The following is a 22,430-nucleotide window of genomic DNA, read 5'->3' as shown; positions in this document are numbered from 1 at the left end:
AATGAGTTGGAAGTTTAACTTTGTTTATGAATTATTAGTCATACCATTGATATAGTTTTCAATGGCAGTAAATCTGCTGAAAGCATATTTTTCACATTTCTTCTTTCGCTCTTTGATCTGTTGAGGCATACAACACACTTACTTGAGTTTTCTTCTGGTATTTCTACCTTGAATATTGTCTTGTATGACAAATCATGTAAAATATAATAATCCTTTGTAGAAGTTCCAGAGGTAAAGGTTAACATCTTGAAACTTGATGCTGACATCAAATGCGACAGATGCTGAAAGCTGAAATGGAAACAGAAATGCCTGGAAAAAACTCAGCAGGTCAGGCAATATCTGTGAAGAGAGGAGGCAGAGTTAAAGTTTTAAGTCTTTTAATTCTTCATTGGGATGAGAATGACATTAAATTTCATTCCATTTTGCAGCACAGAAATGCCACATGGGCTCAACTGCTTTGTGGCATTGTTTGAGCCTCACATGAATTCCTCTCGCCTCACCAGGGGTGGACGGCACCGGCAGGACCCTGTCGTGTCGGAGCAGCCGCTCGACCCATCCGGGTCAGAGAATTCTTGCTCGCTGTTTGCGTCGATTCTTCGAGCGGCCCGCCGCAATTCTCGCAGCGCTGGTATCGGGGGGGGGGGGGGGGGGGTGGGAGAATCGCGTGCGGGGGTTGGGGCGGTGTGGCACGATTTGCGTGGCACCCTGGCGATTCTCTCACCCGGCGGGGGGAGGTGGGGGGGGGGGGGGGGGGGGGGGGGAGGAGGAGAAGGGGAGAATACCGCCCCACATCTTTTCCTATCGGTATGTAATTCTGTCCCTATCTTTCACATGGGATTAACTAACTTCCCTTTCACTGCATCTATACTATTTTCCTCAACTACTCCATGAGGTGAGGAGGCCTTGTGGAACAGTCGGTGGCATCCATGCCTCCCAGCCAGGAGCTCCGCATTCGAGTCCCACCCTAGGACTTGGTAGCCAAGGAAGGTGCATTCATAACACAACCAAACAGGTCGAGTGTCGACCCGCAAATCTTTCCAATACACCAATGGTTGGTGGTCAGAGCGGGAGTGACTCCTAGTCAGCCATGCTTGATGTGGACTGGGGGCCCCTCAAGCTATAAGCCCCTGGCGACAAACTAACAAACTGTTCTGGGAATTAGTAGCTATGGAAACAGATGAAAGTCTGTCTTAGTGCATCACTAGGTGTGGGAAGAGAATTGGAATTGGAACTCATTTCATTTTCATTTTCATTTCATTTTCAAGTAGCATGTTACAAATTCTAACTTCTCTCGGAGTACACAAGATTCTCCTGGAATCATAGAATAATATTATAGCAGAGTAGGTGATAGGAGCTGGCATGTTGAGTGCTTCCAGCATTTTCTGTTTTTATATTTTCTCTATCTGGATTTGATATTGGTTTAACATTTCTTTAATAAATATTTTTGAATAGGTATTTGTATTGGACTGACCATGGAGATTATCCGCATATTGGTCGTGTAGGAATGGATGGAACTAATCAAAGCATTGTCATAGACAAAAAAATCTCAAAGCCAAATGGTCTCTGCCTGGATTATGTGAATAACAGGCTGTATTGGACTGATGATGAGCAAGGTTATATCGAGTTTGCTGACCTGGAAGGATCCAATAGACATAGAGGTAGGTAAGGCTCTTTTATATCTCTCCATTTTGAATTATTTTATTATTTGTATATGTGTTGATTCCGTGTACTACGTAAAACCAATTAAGCAATTTCATTTTTGAAGCTTGTTTATGATAAATTTGGTAAATTTTCAATTAATTTGATGGCTGTTATTTCTATTGAAATGTCCCGGTGAAATTAAAATATTGATAGTTGTATTATTGAATGAAGATATCACTTAATTTTTGAACCATGTCCATATGTGCAATAAAGTTGGCCAGATTTTTACGGCGCTCGGCCACGCATGTATCCGACCCAATAGTGCATAAAATCGTGGGGCTGGTGGCTGCGCATGAGAGTCGGAACCATTAAACCAGTAAGACCATTAAAATTCCTTTTGACCAAGATTTTACATTGCCTGTGCGATTTTGCTCTATCCGCACATGCAAGAAGGGCAGGTATGTTTTTTTAAGTCTATTTGGCATCCAAGGACAGGATCAAAGGCCCGTGGAACTCAAGCACATTCATTTTATTTGTGATTCGCTGCTGTCATATTTCTGAGTTTAGCCAGATTTCCTTTTGATTGAGCTAGCTTTCTGAGATCGTTCACCAAAACATGTGTGCCAAAGCTCTAAAAAAATGGATCAGTATGTACAAACCAGGGGGAACATTGACGTTTACAGAAGATATTGGCCTTGAAAATCCATGGACATTTGACATGTTGCCACTGTAATCATCTGAGGGTAGGGTCCCTCTACACTTCAGATTCCCCAGGACCCAGGCCTTCACAATGAGCCAGGATTCAGATCCTGGAGGTTTGTCATCCCCTTCCTCAATTCACCCCTCACCACGGCCACAAGCCCGAGCTACGCCAACCCAGCTGGGCACTCAAGAGCTCCTGCAATAGCAGTTAGACCAGATGCACTTTTAATGGCATGGATGTCTACTGCATTGAAGCATTCTGTTCTGTGTAGTTCAGTAGGTTATGGGTCAAGTCCCACTCCTCAGAGAGTTGAGCCCATGGGCTTACAATCCCAGCGCAGTCCTGAGAGAGTGCGGCACTGCCTGTGTTGCCTGTGTTCAGGTTAAATGTTAATCGGGGACTATGGGCTGGATTCTCTGCAGCCCCGCGCCAGAATCGTGTTTGGCGCTTGGGCGGCGAATCCGATTTCATGCCGAAATCGAGCCCGGCGCCGATCCGGGTGTATTCATGGAGTACTCTGCGTGGCTGGGGGGCCATTGGGGGGCCATTGCCAGAGGCCTGCCCAACGATCCACTGCTCCCGACCGGCCGAGTTCCCAATGGCGTGGCTCTAACCATCTATTGCCAGTCGGGACTCTCTACCGATACAGTCCGCGGCAGCCTTGGTGGGGAGCGGGGCATTCGGACACCAGGGGGTGCCTTATGGGTGGCCGGGGAGTACTTGTGTGCAGTCGGATGCAAGAGCGCATGGCCAATCGTGGGGCGGGCCACATTTTTCAGCTTCCTCCGACGTCTGAGTCCGCCATGGCGCTCGACATGGCCGCCGGCGTGCGCATGCGCGGGCTCCAAACCGGAAGTGCGGCGGCCCATATCTGCAGCTAAAGCTGGATCACTCTGGATCCCTGCTAGCCCACTGCAGGGTGAGTGAATTAGCTGATCTTTTTTATAGGAAGCTCCGGGGTGAAATGCTAGCGTTTTTACCCCGGTGTGGGGACATAGTCCCATGTTGGGAGAATCCAGCCCCATGTCTACCCTCTCCAATCGATATAAAAGATCCAACTTTACTGTCTATGGGAACTTTCTGTGCGCAAGCTCACTGGCAAGCATATTGATGCGCTAACAATTGCACACAGAAACACAAAACTGTACAAAAGAGGCTTTATTACCATGAGATGTTATTCCCTCAACTGCAGCTGTAGAATGGCAGCTCAGGAGAGCTAATGAATATTTATACTGCTCCCTGTGGGCGGAGCTAGACGACAGGGGCTTACCAGCAAACCTGTAATAGCACGTACTATTGTACATCCCCTAATAGAGGCACACACATATATATACAGTGGTGGACCACCACACATATTTTCACCTTAGCAACCACACTTCAAAAAGCAGTGAGGCACTCTGGGACATTCTGAAGTCATGAAAGTTGTTGGATTATAACTTTTTTCCCTTTCTTCACTGATTTAAGTTCCCTGCACACCTATTGGCCCTCCTTCAACTGTGGTGGCATTGGACTGAGTCCGCAGCCACCACGCTGAGTTCCCAACGGGTGACACCATGAGACCACGCTATCGGGAACTCGGTCGGTTGGGAACGATGCGTCGGGGGGGGGGGGGGGGGTTCCTCAAGCAATGGCCTGAGGCCATGGATTTCGGCATCAACGGCCAGAGAATCCAGCCCAGGGAGTTAGGTCATAGATCAGCCTTGACCTTATTGTATGGCGGAACAGGCCACAGGGGCTGAATGGCCTACTCCTGTTCCTATGTTCCTGAGATGAGTCAAGTTATGTGAGGTGACCCACTTAGAGCTTTGTGATACTGACATCAGAGCAGTACACAGCAATAGCAATGACTTCCTGTTATGACTGGAGTTTACATAGCCGGGTCAGGGAGGAAATTAGTAATGGAAGATGTTTCACCCGAATTTTAGTTTTAATATTATTATGGCCAAGTTCAGGAAGTGGTATATGGATTTAAAGTGAGCTGTGTGTTGAATTTTGAATCAGTTTTTAAATTATTTTTTTTAAAAGTTATTTGGGATGACACATTTTTTTCCTTGATTTCTCAAGTAAACGCTCATTGAACCCATGTTGCCCTTGTAAAATTAGAGATTTACGATGTTGGCAATTACAGAAGCAAACCCATTATCTGTTTAATTTCCTGGACAATATCAGATAGTTCTGCAGATGACTGTACTGGATGCAATTTAACCAAAACGTTTCTAAGTGTGGTAGCGAACGGGAACTGCCGCGAACTTCCCAACGTTTGGCCCGACGAGGCTGTCACCGCTATAAAACATTATCATGGGTTCACTTAACGAGGCCCCATGGGCTTCACGTCGCAAATGATGGTCCTGCTGGTTGATTCGTCGCGATCGCACTCGCCAGCACCCGTTAATAAGGGAGAGCAAAACTTCAATCGATCCTCTACAGTCAACTCCACACAACTCACAGCCATGCCACTGAGAAAACCAGCCCCATCCCCATCGGGGATGTCAACCTGGGCAGATTACTAGGTGCAGTGGAGACTCCCGAGGGTCTTGGAGGGTCAGCCACAGGGCAGCCAGTGCCGACTGGGAGGAAGTGGCAGTGACCTTCAGCTCGGGGATTGGGACCATAAGGACCGGCAGCCAGTTCCAAAAAGATCAACAACCTCCACTGGACCGCACAGATGAGTTGGCGCTGGACACTCAACCCCACTCCCATATTCCCCATTCTGCCCCCATCACCACTCGCCCGCCCCTCCCCCAACCCCACCCTCAGCACCACCACCACATACAGCTTTGAAGGTTGACACGTATGGCTACCGATGCCCCCTGTGTCCCCGCTGGACAAGTTGGGCCACAACAAGCAGGAGAGGGCCCAGACAGGCGGCAGAGTGTCCTCACCCCTACGAGGAACGGGCCCTGAAGGTCGCGGCGGTGGCTGAGGACAGATCAGAAACCAATGTAGAGGTTAGTGTATGCGCAGAGATGAGGATCCACCGACCCCCACTCAGATGACCTATCACACTGTCACACCTGAGTTATTAATACCATGCAGACTGACCCAGCCCTCCCACTGACCATGTGTTAATTCTCCCACAGGATCTCCATCCGGGGTGGTGGCCCCTCCCCACCTCTCATGAAAATGCCTCGGAGGAGAACTCCAAGGAGACTACCATTGAAGCATCACAGCTGTCATCCCCATTTAACATATATGTTGCTGTGGGACACGTCCCAGTCCGCAGTCGGACATTGCCGGAGTGCGCTGGAGCCTGTCCCAGCCACTGAGGAGAATTGCTGAGGGTGTCAACACTGTGCTGCAGGTATTGAGGAGCCACCAGGGATGGCAAAGCCAGGTGATGCACGGGCAGCTGGGGCTCGATCCAGCTGACCCTCTGTCCGAAGGTGAACTCCAGGGCCCATGAGCATCGAATGGCAGGCGGGGACACTGGATACCAACCCAGAGCCACCCTATGGAGTGGTGACAGCTGCCAACCACTCCGCAAAACTCACCCCGCTGACAGCGGCGCCTCTCGGAGTCAGCACTCAGAACAGGTTGGCACGGCAAGCCATGTACCACCGGCAAGTGCGCCGGGGCCCTCCGGCTGCAATGTCCCCAGAGGACACCCAACAGCGGCATCGAAAGCCACGGGACATGATAGACAGTCACCCTCTGATGTGCATCCGGGGGACACACCTATGCAGTAGAGAACGGAAGGCTAAGCTGGTCGAGGATCACTTTGAGTGAATTGGGGGCAGGGGTGGGATGGAGCAGGCACCATCGGGGGATTGGGGTAGTTGGGGGCATATATGTTAAATAATAAAAATCATTGACCTCGATCAACATAACCCCTCTGGAATGTTTTCCGCAAAGCGGGCCAAGCACAATCCCATCTTTCCGGTCACGGAGGTGCTAGATGCCCCCCCACCCCGCCAGCCTGCCCCCACCCGGCACACCCTGCCAACACACCACCGGCCGCAACGGGGGCCCCTGCTCGACAGACCCCACACCCTGTACCCCAGTCACCCACACGTAATGTTACCTGGACCGGGCGCTGATCCTCTCCCCGGTGCACAGATCCACCGTCTCTTCATGGAAATGTCCCCGGTGCTGGGGCCCAGCCCATGGGTATTTGGATGTTGGCCCCTGTGTCCGTGCTGTTGCCTCCTGCAGTGTTCAGGCATAATGGTCTGATTGGGATGCTAAGCAATAATTCCCACATGCCACATGGCATACCTAACCATGGGATCCACCAAGGAGGTGTGAAGTGCTCACTTAACTATGATTGCCAATTCCCGATTAGGAATAGCCTCTGCCACGTGGCCAAAGGCCTCTGTGGTCAGTGGGAGTTGTGGGTGGTCAGTGGGCCAGGCGGACAAGGGTTGGGGTTGTCCCCGGAACAGGACCACATGGTCCAATGGTGGCACGACAGACCCGCGGGTGCTGAGATACCCATCTACCCAACCCCCCCCCAAACCAGTTGATCCAGCCCATGGGAATTTGGCGGCCCACCCAACTGAGGCTGGCCCCTCGGGGATTCCCCCACCTCTTCTGTGAGCAAGGGGAAGCAAGCCCAGTGTCCCCTGACTCATTGCCTTGGAGCGAAGATGGCTTGGGTGCCCGCAACAGCTCTTCCGCCAGCTTCACATTTTTAAAAAGGATTACTAATCGGCGCCAACGTGACCACTTGCTGGAGAGACCATTAGATATGGGTGCGCTCCCGTTGATTGTATGGAGATTGGGCTTAAATGGTGATTATTGGTTTCTCACCATGCTATGGCGGAATCCTGATTTCGCCAACGGGAGCGTGCCGGTTAAATCGCAAACAGCCTGCCGCCCGACGTTGTTCTCGATTTCGGTCTCTCCTACGATTTAACAGCCTCATCGTGCTCTCGCTTAAGCACAATGCGGCCATTAAATCGCACCCAATGTTGATGTTTGAAGATGCCCTTGGTGTTTTCAAATTGTACTTTCTGGCAGGGGAGGTTCAAATCCAGTCAGACTAGATTAAAGGAAAGAGAAGCAAGACAAATTATGAAATCTTCAGTAAACCCTAAATAAATTTGGAGGTGCAAAAGGGTTTTGTCAGAATAAGTACAGTTTAAAGTTCTAGTGAAGGGTTGTATGCAGTAACACCTGATGGTTTATGGAATAAAAATAATAGCCCATTTGTGATAAATGACAGAAAATTTTCTCTGTCATGAAGACAACTGATATACAATTATACCACAATCAGTGGAGAAAAGCAGACTTGAACACTTTTGAGTTGAATGCATTCTAATTTACAAGAAAAAGCTAGCAAAATGAGAGTAAATTATATTTTGTATCCTCCAGCTGCCTGCTCTGATAAATACTTATAATTTTGGGCCAGTATTTGGTACTGGAATTAAAATGTCAGATTTAAAGCACGCTCAAGGGTTTCTTTTTTTAATATTGCTACTTGAATTAAAATTCGCCTGAGGTCAATGATTGATTGCTGCAACTTGTTCCATTTAAAACTAAGGAAGCCCTGTGAATTCTGTGTCCTCATTAAGGGATGTTTGAGGTGCTGATCAAAGAGGTTCTGAAAGTGAAGGAAATCTTTTTTCGAAGTATCGCCAGTTAGATACGTGGTAGATATCAGCTGATCCAAGAGGCAGTACAGCTGAGTCTTTGAATTCAATTATTGATTAATTTGTGAATTGAAAATTAGGCAGAGAGCGATTTGAGCTTGGTCGAACAAATCTGTAAAAAGTTTATTAACAGCTGGAAAAATATTGGTAAGTGGAACAAGCACAAGGTTATTGAAAACAGGTCACGAAAGGAAAGGGAAGCAAATTATTAGTTTATTCCCTACAGTTGTCATTATTGGAACGAATCACACTTCCAAATTTTTATATGGATCCCCTGGCAGCTTAGTGGGTAAATGCATCACCCTTATGAGCCTGACTTTAGCTGCTCACATCTGAGGTATTTTAATTGACCCCGGTTTCTCCACTAAAAAATTGAAAAAAAAACTTCAATCCAACCTACGCTATCGTGACTGTTTTGTGTGAAGATAGAATTGAGCTTAGCTGGCCTTTGTTTATGATAATCTCCTGACACTCAAAGTTGGGAATGACCCCCTGTGGAAGGGGCTGCGGACACCTCCAAAACTGTATTCAGGCTTTCCACCAACTGAAGAGTGGGGGAAAAAAGGGGGAATGATTTTGCTATAGTTGAGTACACTCTTATGAGTCAACGCTAATCCATTTTTTGTGGTAAATTGTGAGTTTTAGCTGGTTTAATAGGATTTCAGTTCAACATGTTTCGTTTCCAAATTAAATTATTATTTGATGTTGAAGAACACCAAAACTTCCGTTATGAGCAGGTATATTCTTTTTCTGTGAGCTATTGGAGCAAAGCTAACCGAGTTAATGCTTGGTCCTGTATTCTTTTAAATGGTAATGGAGAACTCCAGGGAGTTGGCGTATTGTCACAGCAATTATTCAGAAGACGTTATATTCCAGTTGCAGCTGATGGCTCATGCAATATTGAGTGTTGTGGCTGGCAGTCTATCAAAGTAGTGCACTAATATAACTATATCCTGTTGCAGTTCGTAACCAAGATATGCCGCATGTGTTAGCGGTTACACTATTTGAAGACTACATCTACTGGACAGACTGGAAAACTAAGTCGGTTAGCCGAGCTCACAAAACCACAGGCTTGAACAAGATGTCACTAATCAGCTCCTGGCATCAGATAATGGATATTCACGTGTACCATCCCTATAGACAGCCAGATGGTAATTCTTCATGACATGCTATATACTTTCAAAACTTAATGCATAAATCACTTGTTTAATTGGATGATTTGTCTAATGGGGAGAAAATCATTTTACTTTGTTTTATTTGTTGAAAAAAAACATCAAGTTGGAAGAAGGAAAGATTATCAACATGCATAACAATGAGATCCATATGTTCCTTATTTCAGAACAGTATATATATTTTGCATTATATTCGGTAGCCTTGCATCAACGCGGCACATCAACCCCATAGGTGCCGAGAGTCAGCTAAGCCTAAATTAATTGTTTTATGGAGGAGAATATAGCATGTGCATTGACCCTCAGCTTGCTGAATGAGAAGGAATTTTGTGGAGTTATCATAAGTGCCTTGTCAAGCACTTTTACAGGTTTAAAATTAAACTCTGATTTTACCTAACTTCATACGAATCTTCTAACAAATCTTTTAAACCTTCCGTTGCATAACTGTCGATGTGTGCACTTGGCATTCACCCACACTCCACATCAGCCATCATTATCCAGTGATTCATTTGCTTTTGCAAAGACATGTCAGGATTTCATGAGGTGGTTGACATTCACTTGCAGCATGCGGACTAGATTTCAAGCTTAGAAAGAGTCACAAGTCATAAATCATGAACCATCCATTCTTATTAGTACAGCTGCTTCCAGCAGCCCATTGCAAGTTTTTGTGCCTCTAAATATACAAAAAAACGTAGCCACAAACTTCCGTGAATTTATAAACTGACAGTTATAAGGAGTTAGGTGTACGGACATTGTTATAGTTTTGTAGAGCACTGGGTTACTGGGGAATGCAAAGATTTGACTCTATTTCATTAGCATTTACAAACAGAAAGGGGAGGAGTCAGAAGAGCAAGTCCACAGGCAAATTCCAAAAGAAAAGTGAAAATAAACAGCAATAATGGCCAGGGACAAAATTCCCAAAGCAAGGCTGGGTCAGATTTTCCGCTCCCCGCCTCCAACCCTATGGCGGTTATTCCGGCAGTGGAGACTGCTCACCATTGGCCGAGGATGAGATTTTCTGGACCTCTGATGTCTGAGGCATTTTCCATGGCTCGGTTGTCCTGCCGCCAGGTAACCTATTGCGGGGGATGGGGAGTACGGGGGGGGGGGGGGGGGGGGGCAGGGGTATGGGGCCAGAAAATACCCCTGTGTGAAAGGCTGGAAAATTCCACCCAATGTAAAAGGCACGAAGAATGGAAAATTTCCGCAATGTGTGCAGGAAACCGTTGCGCTCTTGAGAAGCCCACTTTTAATTGTTCCAGTGGCGATTATGCATTCCGCAGTTCAGGCCCGAAGCTCCTGACTTCCATCCTTAAAAATTCCTATTGCTATAACCCTTCTAAATGCCTTTAAACCTATTACATTGGCCAGGCTATTAGTCATCTGTCCAAATATCGCCCTTATGTGGCTTAGTATCAAGTTTTACTTGAGAGCCCTCCTGTGAAGTGTCTGAAGACATTTCACTGTGTTAAAGGTATGAAAGCATGCTGTTTTTGTTCTTAATCAGTCCGTTTGCGTGCAATAAGGAAGGAAGTAGTACTGAATCTAGTTATGGAAAATGAAGTCGGACAAGTGGGGTGTACTTCAATGGGGGAACATCGACGGAATAGAGATCATGATAAAATTAGGTGTAAAATAATTATGGAAAAGGACATATAAAAATCAAAGTTGCAAACTCCAACCTGGAAGGGAGCTAATTTCAGTGATTTGAGAACAAATTTAGCAGAGGCCAAGAGAACAATAAATGGGCAATGGTAGACTTTCAAGGTGGTGATGGTTCTGGTACAAATCATGAATATTCCCTGAAGGAGGAGCACCCAAAGCTGAAGCTCGCTGGATGACCAAGGAAATAATGGTTGAAATAAAATAAAATGAAGGAGGCTCGCAGCAAATCACCAGGACAGAATATAATTGGACAGAAGGCAAAATACAAAGTTCAGGGGAAAATTAAGAAAAGACTCAAGAAAGAAAAAGAAAACATGAGAAAATATTAGCAAGTAACATAAAAGTGAACCCAAAAATCCTACAAATAGAAAAACATAGACAAAGACGGATTTTTTTCTTGTGAAGATAGAGGGCATGAAAGAGGTTCTGTGTGAATGTTTTGCATCTGTCCCCACAGAAGAGAAGGATGAATTAATGTTGCTGTAAAGGAGAGAGAGAGTAGATATACTGGACTCAGTAAACAATAAATAGAAACGGAAGTGTAAGTAGGTTAGCATCATTCAGAATTAACAAGTCAATCAGACCAGATGGCATGCATCCTTGGCTGCTGAAGGAACTGAGGGTGGAGATATCATACAAGTTCTGACCACAATCTTTCTATTCTCCTTGTATAGATGGAAGGTGCCAGGTGAATGGATGATTGATAATATCACACTTCTTTCAAAAAAAGGGAGAGCTGGTAACTATAGGACAGTCAGTCCAATGTCAGTGGTGGGAAAGCAACTCGAGGCAAATGTCAGGGTCAAAGTTAATTCTTAGTTGGAGAACCATATGTCATTAAAGGACAGCTCGTCCGGTTTAGAATATGCAGACATACCCTTATATCCGATTAGTTCCTTAACCTCCTGTTGTGCCCACATTCTGCTGCAAGAGAGGGAAGTGTGTCAGTAATGATGTGCAGTATGTGGATGATAATGTGTTTCGTATGGATGGCCAATCTGTGCATGTTGTAGATGTAGATATGAGGCCTGCAACAGTGGTAAATATGGAAGGATGAGGTGAAGTATGTGAATGTTATGTATTGTGTGTTGGATGATGAGAGATTGATAAGAGATGAGAAATTGTTGGTAGGATAGTGATGGATGTATGCTGCATTAAACAATGGCACAGTTAACACAGTATGGCATTTACAGATGAATTCACTGACCTTGATCAGTCAGAGAAGTCAGTATAGTTCTTCTGACAGTGCATCCAGGTTCTTGGGGCTGTGGACTCCTGGCATTGATCCACAAAGTTATTTATTGGCTCCCACCACAGAACAATGTTTGAAGGCCCCCCTGGCCCCCTGAAGATACAGAGAATCTCTCCTTTATTTCCCTCTCATCCACAAAGATCTCCAGTGTAGCTTCAGAAAATCTTGGTGCCAGCATTCCACCATGTTGAGGCATTCTTATTTTTTTGCCAAGCCAAACTCAGCTTTCAAAGGACTCCCAGCACCTGATCCAGCCAGCATGCAACACCCCTTGGAGAGCTGCTGGCTAACTTGAAATAGTATTGGCAAGTTTTGATTTTGAGACCACCACCCATCGATCATCTTCAACCATGACTTAGCGGTATTCTTTTGGTGTTTGTTCACACCAATTTTAGATTGCTGCCCAGCTACCAAATGATTCGTGCTTTCCCCTCATTTCAGTTTGCTATCTGAACTGCTGCTTGTGAATAAGAGCCCAGAGCAATTAAAATTAGCTCAAGCCTCAGAGCACATTTTGCACACACTCTCCTCATAAGAAACCTGCAAGGGGTTACACTTCACCCAAGTTTAATAACGTGGTTTCATTATTGTCTGTAACCTTTAGCTAAGGTTACATTTTCCAATTTTATGAATTTTGGATCTGTGCAACATTTTCCAATTGTGTGTGTTGTACATAACTTGATTTTATTGTAGATGAGATTAGCTCATAAATTGTCTTTTATCTTCTGTCTCAGTGCCTGGTCACCCATGCAAATTATATAACGGAGGTTGCAGCAACCTGTGTTTGCTTTCTCCTGGAGGAGGACACAAATGTGCCTGTCCCACAAACTTCTATCTTGCTGCTGATGGCAAGACGTGTCTTTCCAACTGCACTGCAAGCCAGGTATTGTATGCATCCTCTATTCTTCATCTGTAAACACATGTCGTGAAAGTGCATTAATTCGGCTGTACAAATATTTTGCCTCCTTACCCCATGAGTCACCCCAAAAATCCAGCACAACGAGAATACACAAAGGCATAATGTCGCTGACCATGTCTAAAGATTTTTTTCTCTGTCCCTAGTTTTTTGAAGGGACAACAATAATTTATAAAATCTGTCACTGGGTTAACTTATGCCAAAATGTTTTTGACATTTGTACTGACTTATTAAACAGACAATCTAAAACTTCACCAATGTCAGCTACAACTAGTTAATTAATTTACACTTGCCTGATCTCATTGGATGACAGAACATTTACGATTTCCTGGAGCTTCAGTATTTCGCTTTTATATCTCTGATAAAAATTTGTTCAATCTTGCTTGGTTTGAGGAAATAATATTTTTGATTTGTTGGACATCACTGAAGCTTCCATCTCACCCTACCACAATTCGATTACGTTTACTTTAGCGATGGAAAGGGATCGGTACATACCACAAGGCAAGAGTCATATCTGGGGGAAAGGCAATTATGATGCGATGAGGCATGACTTGGGATGCATCGGCTGGAGAGGAAAACTGCATGGGATGGGCACAATGGAAATGTGGAGCATGTTCAAGGAACAGCTACTGTGTGTCCTTGATAAGTATGTACCTGTTAGGCAGGGAGGAACCATGGTTTAGTAAAGCAGTTGAAACACTTGTCAAGAGGAAGAAGGAGACTTATGTAAAGATGAGACGTGATGGTTCAGTTATGGCGCTTGAGAGTTACAAGTTAGCTAGGAAGGCTCTAAAGAGAGAGCTAAGAAGAGCCAGGCAAGGACATGAGGAGTCTTTGGCAGGTAGGATCAAGGATAACCCTAAAGCTTTCTATTGATATGTCAGGAATAAAAGAATGACTAAGGTAAGAGTAGGGCCAGTGTATGACAGTAGTGGGAACTTGTGCGTGGAGTCCGAGGAGATAGGAGAGGTGCTAAATTAATATTTTTTGTCTGTATTCACACAGGAAAAAGACACAGTTTTTGAGGAGAATACTGAGATACAGGCTACTAGACTAAAAGGGCTTGAGGTTCATAAGGAGGAGGTGTTAGCGATTCTAGAAAGTGTGAAAATAGATAAGTCCCCTGGGCCAGATGGGATTTATCCTAGGATTCTCTGGGAAGCTAGGGAGGAGATTGCTGAGCCTTTGGCTTTGATCTTTAAGTCATCTTTGTCTACAGGAATAGTGCCAGAAGACTGGAGGTTAGCAAATGTTGTCCCCTTGTTCAAAAAATGGAGTAGAGATAACTCCGGTAACTATAGACCAGTGAGCCTTACTTCTGTTGTGGGAAAAGTCTTGGAAAGGTTTATAAGAGATAGGATGTATAATCACCTGGAAAGGAATAATTTGATTAGAGATAGTCAACATGGTTTTGTGAAGGGTAGGTCGTGCCTCACAAACTTCATTGAGTTCTTCGAGAAGGTGACCAAACAGGTGGATGAGGGTAAAGCAGTTGATGTGGTGTATATGGATTTCAGTAAAGCGTTTGATAAGGTTCCCCACGATAGGCTATTGCAGAAAATACAGAGGCATGGGATTCAGGGTGATTTAGCAGTTTGGATCAGAAATTGGCTAGCTGATAGAAGACAAAGGGTGGTGGTTGATGGGAAATGTTCTGACTGGTGTCCAGTTACCAGTGGTGTACCACAATGATCTGTTTTGGGGCCGCTGCAGTGTGTCATTTTTATAAATGACCTGGAGGAAGGCGTAGAAGGATGGGTGAGTAAATTTGCAGATGACCGTAAAGTCGGTGGAGTTGTGGACAGTGCAGAAGGATGTTACAAGTTACAGAGGGACATAGATAAGCTGCAGAGCTGGGCTGACAGGTGGCAAATGGAGGTTAATGCAGAAAAGTGTGAGGTGATTCATTTTGAAAGGAATAACAGGAGGGCAGAGTACTGGGCTAATGGTAAGATTCTTGGTAGTGTGGATGAGCAGAGAGATCTCGGTGTCCATGTCCATAGATCCCTGAAAGTTGCCACCCAGGTTGAGAGGGTTGTTAAGATGGCGTACGGTGTGTTAGCTTTTATTGGTAGAGGAATTGAGTTTCAGAGCCATGAGGTCATGTTGCAGTTGTACAAAACTCTGGTGCGGCTGCATTTGGAGTATTGCATGCAGTTCTGGTCGCCACATTATAGGAAGGATGTGGAAGCATTGGAAAGGGTACAGAGGATATTTACAAGGATGTTGCGTGGTATGGAGGGAAGATCTTATGAGGAAAGGCTGAAGGACTTGAGGCTGTTTTCGTTAGAGAGAAGAAGGTTAAGAGGTGACTTAATTGAGGCGTACAAGATGATCAGAGGATTAGATAGGGTAGACATTGAGAGCCTTTTTCCTCGGATGGTGATGTCCAGTACGAGGGGACATAGCTTTAGGTTGAGGGGAGATAGATATAGGACAGATGTCAGATATATGTTCTTTACTCAGAGAGTAGTGAGGGCGTGGAATGCCCTGCCTGCAACAGTAGTGGACTCGCCAGCACTAAACGCATTCAAACGGTCATTGGATAGGCATCTGGACGATAAGGGAATAGTGTAGAGGGACTTTAGAGGGGTTTCACAGGATGGCGCAACATCGAGGGCCGAAGGGCCTGTACTGCGCTGTTATGTTCTTTGTTCTATTGGCAGTGTACTCATGCCCACGGATTTTCCTACGGCGTGGGAGTGCCCACAATGGGAAATTCCATTGGCCGGCTGGTGGGACGGCGAATCCCGCTGCCGGCAGGGCACACTGCAACAGAAATCCGGTCTGGTGGGATGGAGAATCCCACCCATTGTCTTTTTACCCATCTTATTTGTTTCTCTTTTTAATCATCTGGCAAAATTGTCCATTTTCTGAAAGCTATTCAAATGGTTAGATTTCTTTTGTGTGCCTGAAAGGCCTAGTCTGTAAATTAATAAATAAGTTACATTTGTGGTCAAATCAGCGTATCTGTGTGTGTCCACAGCAGGGAAGGGAAAGGGTTCTGATTATACAAGTGAAATCTCCAGAATATGATCTCTTTTTTTCTAAAGAAATGTGTTTAGCCTGCGACTTTCAGCAGAGAGGGCTCAGTACATTAGAGCCACTCCCACCCTCCTCAAACCTACCCTTGCAGCCTCATAAAGGCAGAGATCGGGGATTGCTAGGCCCTTGAGAAATGACTTCATGTCTAAGACGTTTGTTCTTGTTATGCTCATATATACATATACATATATGTGTATAGTTTAATACTTCACAACACTAGGGCAGCCCGGTAGCATAGTTGTTAGCAGAGTTGCTTCACAGCTCCAGGGTCCGAGATTCGAATCCAGCTTGGGTCACTGTCTGTGTGGAGTCTGCACGTTCTCCCCGTGTCTGCGTGGGTTTCCTCTGGGTGCTCCGGTTTCCTCCCACAGTCCAAAGACGTGCGGATTAGGAGGATTGGTCATGGTAAATCGTCCTTAGTGTAAAGAAAATGTTAAGTTGGGTTACGGGGATATGGTAGATACGTGGGTTTGAGAGGGTGCTCATTGTAAGGGCCGGTGCAGACTCGATGGGCTGAATGGCCTCCTTCTACACTGTAAATTCTATGATTCTATGACTAACTGGGAAATATAGCCTTCTAAAATGAATACCTCTGATCATCTAGCTGATCTTGCAGAGGGTGTACAAGCCATTTATCCAGTCACTGTCCAGTTTAATCAAACAAAATAAATCGATCTAAAGAGGAGCATAGATTGCACAATGTCCGCAAACTCAAAATTTTATCGAATAAACAACAACTGTTCCATTCAAATTAAAGTGCCCCAGATGCTGGAAATCAGAAAGAAGCAGAAAATGTTGGAAATGCTCAACAAGTTTGGCAGAAACTATGGAAAGAGAAATAGAGTTAAAATTTCCGGTCGATGACCTTTTGGTTGATGGCCTTTCATCAGAATGTATAAAAAGTCATCGACAAAAAGGTTATCATCTGGAAACATTAACTATTGTCAGAGCTGTTGAACTATTCAATTCATATCCATTATGAGGAAACTGCATATCTGAGCCAGGACTTTGAAAAAGAAAGACATGTTTTCCAATATTGATTTGAAGGCATAGATAATGCATGAAGTGCAATAGTCATTCTCTGTTGAAAATGGTTAGAAAATTGTTCAGACTGTCTCTTCCAACTCATTAGATCCACCCACTTCCGAAATTTAAATTCCGATATCAATCCAGAACTCTTCCGCCAATAATGAACAAAACCACAATCCCCCAAAAAAGTAGGAGCTCTAAGAAACTTGCAAACATACTTAAAAATCCCAATAACATTGTGACTGATTTTTACCACGAACATTAGTTTACTGTTATTTCCTGGAAAATCTGAGATTTTATGGACTTTCATTTTAAATCATCAACGGCAATTGGATTACTCCAGTTTGACCAGTCTAATGTGCGAAAGGGTGTCAAGCTGAAGTACCCACGTTTATCAGTGTCTTCCAAATGTCCCCAAGACATTTGTATTCAAACTAATTCACTGTGCTCAACCCTTGATAAAAAAAATCAGAAGATCAGATTTTGCCTTGAGAGTTGGCAGTGTTCTGTTTTTCCTTGAGCTTACTGACAAAGAAACATCAAAGCATCATCTGCACATAAGGGAGAAGTTAACAAAAACGTAGTTTCATTTATTAAGGACCTGAGAACAGTTGGAGAACTTGTACACATGTCCGAGTTGGTGGCTTCCTCAGATCAAACTGAGACTATGGCCGCGATCTAATGAAAAGAAAGGTCCATTGTACTCTCCTAGCCTGTCCAAGTCCTACTGCAGTGTCCCTGCTTCCTCAATACTACCTGTCCCTCTGCATAATCTTTGTATCATCTGCAAACTAAGCAACAGTGCCTTCAGTTCCTTCTTCCAGATCGTTAATGTACATTGTGGTCCCAACACCGACCCCTGAGGCACATCAATAGTCACTGGCTCCAATCTGGAAAAAGACCCATTTATCCCTATTCTCTGTCTTCTGCCAGTCAGCCAATCCTTTATCTATTCCAGTATCTTACCCTTAACACCATGGGCTCTTAACTCATTGAACAGCCTCCTCTACAGCACCTTGTCAAAGGCTTTCTGTAAATCTAAATTGATCGCGTCTACTGGAACTCCTTTGGCTAACTTCCTGTTACGCCCTCAAAGAATTCTAACAAATTTGCCAGACATGATCTCCCCTTGATGAAGCTGTGCTGACTCAGTCCTATTTTATCATGCACTTTCAAGTACTCTGCAATCTCATCTTTAATAATGGACTCTCAAATCTTACCAATGACCAGATTCAGGCTATAATTTCCCATCTCCCTTCTTAAACAGTGGTGTTACATTAACCATTTTCCAGTCCTCTAGGACCCTCCCTGCCTCCAGTGATTTCTGAAAGATCACCACCAATGCATCCACAATTTCCTCAGCTATCTCCTTTAGAACCCTGGGCACAGTCCATCCGGTCCAGCTGATTTATCCACCTTCAGACCTTTCAGTTTCCCCAGAACCACCTCCTCAGTGATGGCCACTACACTCATGTCTGCCCCCTGATTCTCCTGGAGTTCTGGTATCCCACTGGTGTCTTCCACCATAAAGACTGATGTAAAGTAACTATTCAGTACGTCTGCCATTTCTTCGTTTCCTATTGTTCTCCAGCCATGTTTTCCAGTGGTCCAATGTCTATTTTTGCCTCTCTCTTACCTTTTATACATTGAAAAAAACTCTACCTATCTTCATTTATATTACTAGCTAGCTAACATTTCACCTTCTCTCTCCCCCCCCTCCCCGCTTATTACTTTTTAAGTTGTCATCTGCTCGCTTTTAAAGGCTTACCAATCCTCTGGCTTCCCACTAATCCTCGCGACCTTGTAAGCTTTTTCTTTTGCTTTTATTCCGTCCTTGACTTCCCTCGTCAGCCATGGATGCCTCGTCCTCCCCTTGGCAGTTTTCCTCCTCCTTAGGATGAAGCATAAGTCACTGGCAGCATCAGTCACTGTCTTCACAGACAGTAGGCAAGAATGGAGGAAGGAAGCAAAAATCATTTGTTTGTCTCCCCCAAGAACTCTACACCTTGCTGAGGCAGCCATTAATCGTTAGTAATGCACACTAAAATTTGCAGCATTTTGCATCCTCAGCAACAAAGTAACTTTGAGTGAAAACAGCAATAAATACCAAGGCATGTCACTTAATAATATCATGTTGCATTATTTGTGTCTAGTTATTGCATATGTTCTGCAACATGTGACAATAAGACATATATAGAACATAGAACAGTACAGCACAGAACAGGCCCTTCGGCCCTCGATGTTGTGCCGAGCCATGATCACCCTACTCAAACCCACGTATCCACCCTATACCCGTAACCCAACAACCCCCGCCTTAACCTTACTTTTTAGGACACTACGGGCAATTTAGCATGGCCAATCCACCTAACCCGCACATCTTTCGACTGTGGGAGGAAACCGGAGCACCCGGAGGAAACCCACGCACACACGGGGAGGACGTGCAGACTCCGCACAGACAGTGACCCAGCCGGGAATCGAACCTGGGACCCTGGAGCTGTGAAGCATTTATGCTAACCACTATGCTATTTCACATATGGCCTGATTGTATGGTAAATTTATCATATTGTTTCAACAGTTCGTCTGTAGCAATGACAAATGTATTCCTTTCTGGTGGAAATGTGATACAGAAGATGACTGTGGAGATGGATCGGATGAACCTGAATACTGTCGTGAGTGTTTTCAATAATTGTGTCTCCAATATTTTCGGCTACTCAATCTGTACCATATTGGAAGAATATCGCACAGGACTATTTGCTAATTCTGCAGAAGTCACAACACTCCCAGGAAAGGTGCTGCACTGTGTTATCCCTGATGTGTACTTCCGGACGGTAACATGATCATTAATAAAACAGACGGCAGCAGTTGTAAATGAGAATCTAGCACTCCTTTCATGAACCATCTAACACTGGAATTTTTGGCCCCTCCAACCCCCACTCCCACGGGCATGTTTTGGGGCTGCTGCTGTCGGTCCCGCTGCTGTCACTGAGATTTTGCATTGTTCGCACCCTCTTCCGCTGGGGAAACCACGGTGGAGGGTTGCTATCGACGGGACCGGAAGCTCCCGCCAGCAGGACCAGCCGGAAAATCCTGCCCTTTGTAATATTAATTAGGTAGATAATAGAAATCTTTTACCACTCATTTGCATGTTTCCCTGAAACATTTATCGTAACTTAACTACAATTCCTCCTTTCTTTGAACTCCCCAGCTGAATTTAAATGCCGGCCAGGGCAATTTCAGTGTGGCACCGGAATATGCACGAAACCTGCTTTCATCTGTGATGGTGAGAATGACTGCGGGGACAATTCTGATGAAGCAAACTGTGGTAAGTACTGGAATAGAATTGCTTAGCTTCACATGGAAAAAGTATTTAGCTATCATCCGCAACATTGCAGTTTTGAATATTGAGCATGTTGTGTTTATTCTTATCTCTTTAGAGACACATGTTTGCCTTCCAAGTCAGTTCAAGTGCACACAAAGGAGACGATGTATTCCAATCATCTTCAGATGTAATGGTCAAGACAACTGTGGTGATGGAGAAGATGAAAGTGATTGCCGTGAGTTTTACCATTCAAAGACTCATAGAGGTCTATAGCACACAGAAGGCCCTTCGGCCTATTACATCTGTGCTGATCAAAAACAGCCGCCTAACTATTCTCATCCCACGTGGCCCAGCCTTGGCATCACAAGTGCACATCTAAATACTTCTTAAATGTTATGAGGGTCTCTGCCTCCACCATCCTTCCAGACTCCTACCACCCTCTGGGTGAAAAGGTTTTTTCCTCACAACCCCACTAAACCTCCTGCCCCTTACCTTAAATTTATAACCCTTGGTCATTGATGCCTCCACCAAGGGGAAAAGTTTCTTCCTATCTACTCTGTCTATGCTCCTGATAATTTTATACATTTCCATCATGGTTCCCCCTCGGTCCCCTCTGCTCCAAGAAAAATAACCCCAGTCTATCCAATCTCTCTTCGTCACTGAAACTCGACAGCCCAGGCAACATTCTGGTAAATCTCCTCTGCACCCTTTCCAGTGCACTCTTTCCAGTGCTATCACATCCCTCCTACAATGTGGATTCCAGAACTGCCCACAATATTCTATCTGTGACTCAACCAACGTGTTCTTCCCTTCAGCATAACCTCCGTGCTCTTAAACTCTATGTCTTGGCGAATAAAAGCAAGTATACCATCTGCTTTCTTAACCACTTTATACATTTGCCTTGCTGTCTTCAGGGACTGGTGTATATGCACACCAAGATCCCACTGACCCTTGGTGTTTTCCAATGTCCTGCCGTTTATCATGAATTCCCTTGCCTTGTTTGTCCTGCCCATGTGCATTACCTCACATTTATCAGGATTGAATTCCATTTTCTACTGATCAGCCCACCTGACCAGCCTGTCTATATCCCCCTGTAATCTAAGGCCATCCTCCTCACTATTTACTACCTCATCAATTTTTGTATCATCCACGAACCTACTGATCAACCCTCCTGCAAGAACCCCAACAATGATCTCTGCGGGACACTACTGAACATAGACTTCCAGTCAGAAAAGCATCCCTTTGCTTCTTGCCACTCGGCCAAATCAGGATTCAATTTGTCAAATTTCCTTGGATCCCGTGGACTCTTACCTTTGCTATCAGTCTCCCATGTGGGACCTGATCAAAAGCCTTGCTGAAGTCCAAGTAGACTACGTCAAATACATTGCACTCATCTAGACACCTGTCACCTCTTCAAAAAATTCAATTAAAGTGGTCAAATATGACCTTCCCATAACAAAACCATGCTGACTGTTCTTGTTTAGTCCCTGCCTCTCCAAATGCAGATTAATTCTGTCTCTCGGAATCACTTCAAATACTTTCCCCACCACAGAGGTTAGACCCAGTGGCCTGCAGTTTCCTAGTGTATCCATTCTTCACTTCCGGGTCCGTATCCCTCTATTCCCATCCTATTCATGTATTTGTCAAGATGCCGCTTAAACGTCACTATCATCCCTGCTTCCACCACCTCCTCCGGCAACGAGTTCCAGGCACCCACTACCGTCGGTGTAAAAAACTTGCCTCGCACATCTCCTCTAAACCTTGCCCCTCGCATCTTAAACCTATGCTGCCTAGTAATTGACCCCTCTACCCTGGGAAAAAGTCTCTGACTATCCACTTTGTCTGTGCACCTTGTAATTTTGTAGACCACTATCAGGTTGCCCCTCAAACTCCTTCCTTCCAGTGGGGACAAACTAAGTTTATTCAAACTCTCCACACAGCTAATGCCCTCCATACCAGGGGACATCCTGGTAAATCGCTTCTGCACCTTCTCTACAGCCTTCACATCCTTCTGGTAGTGTGGCGACCAGAAGTGAACGCTATACTCCAAGTGTGGCCGAACTAAGGTTCTGTACAGCTGCAACATGATTTGCCAATTTT

At 44.9% G+C, this 22,430-nt stretch overlaps 1 protein-coding gene across 1 annotated transcript in view; it reads left to right on the top strand.

Moving 5' to 3' along the window:
- The window catches only part of LOC119962094 (low-density lipoprotein receptor-related protein 1-like), a 2,271,162-nt gene that overhangs the window by 2,020,251 nt on the left and 228,481 nt on the right, over positions 1–22,430 (top strand). The window contains 6 exon segments of the mRNA XM_038789946.1: positions 1,453–1,658; positions 8,898–9,086; positions 12,756–12,904; positions 19,587–19,680; positions 20,217–20,333; positions 20,446–20,565. Of these exon segments, the coding sequence (XP_038645874.1) occupies positions 1,453–1,658; positions 8,898–9,086; positions 12,756–12,904; positions 19,587–19,680; positions 20,217–20,333; positions 20,446–20,565 (875 nt within the window).

The sequence above is a fragment of the Scyliorhinus canicula genome, chromosome 2, assembly GCF_902713615.1.
Source record: "Scyliorhinus canicula chromosome 2, sScyCan1.1, whole genome shotgun sequence".
Lineage (NCBI taxonomy): Eukaryota > Metazoa > Chordata > Chondrichthyes > Carcharhiniformes > Scyliorhinidae > Scyliorhinus > Scyliorhinus canicula.
The sequence above is the reverse complement of the archived record's forward strand: the minus strand, read 5'-3'. Positions and strand labels throughout refer to the sequence as shown.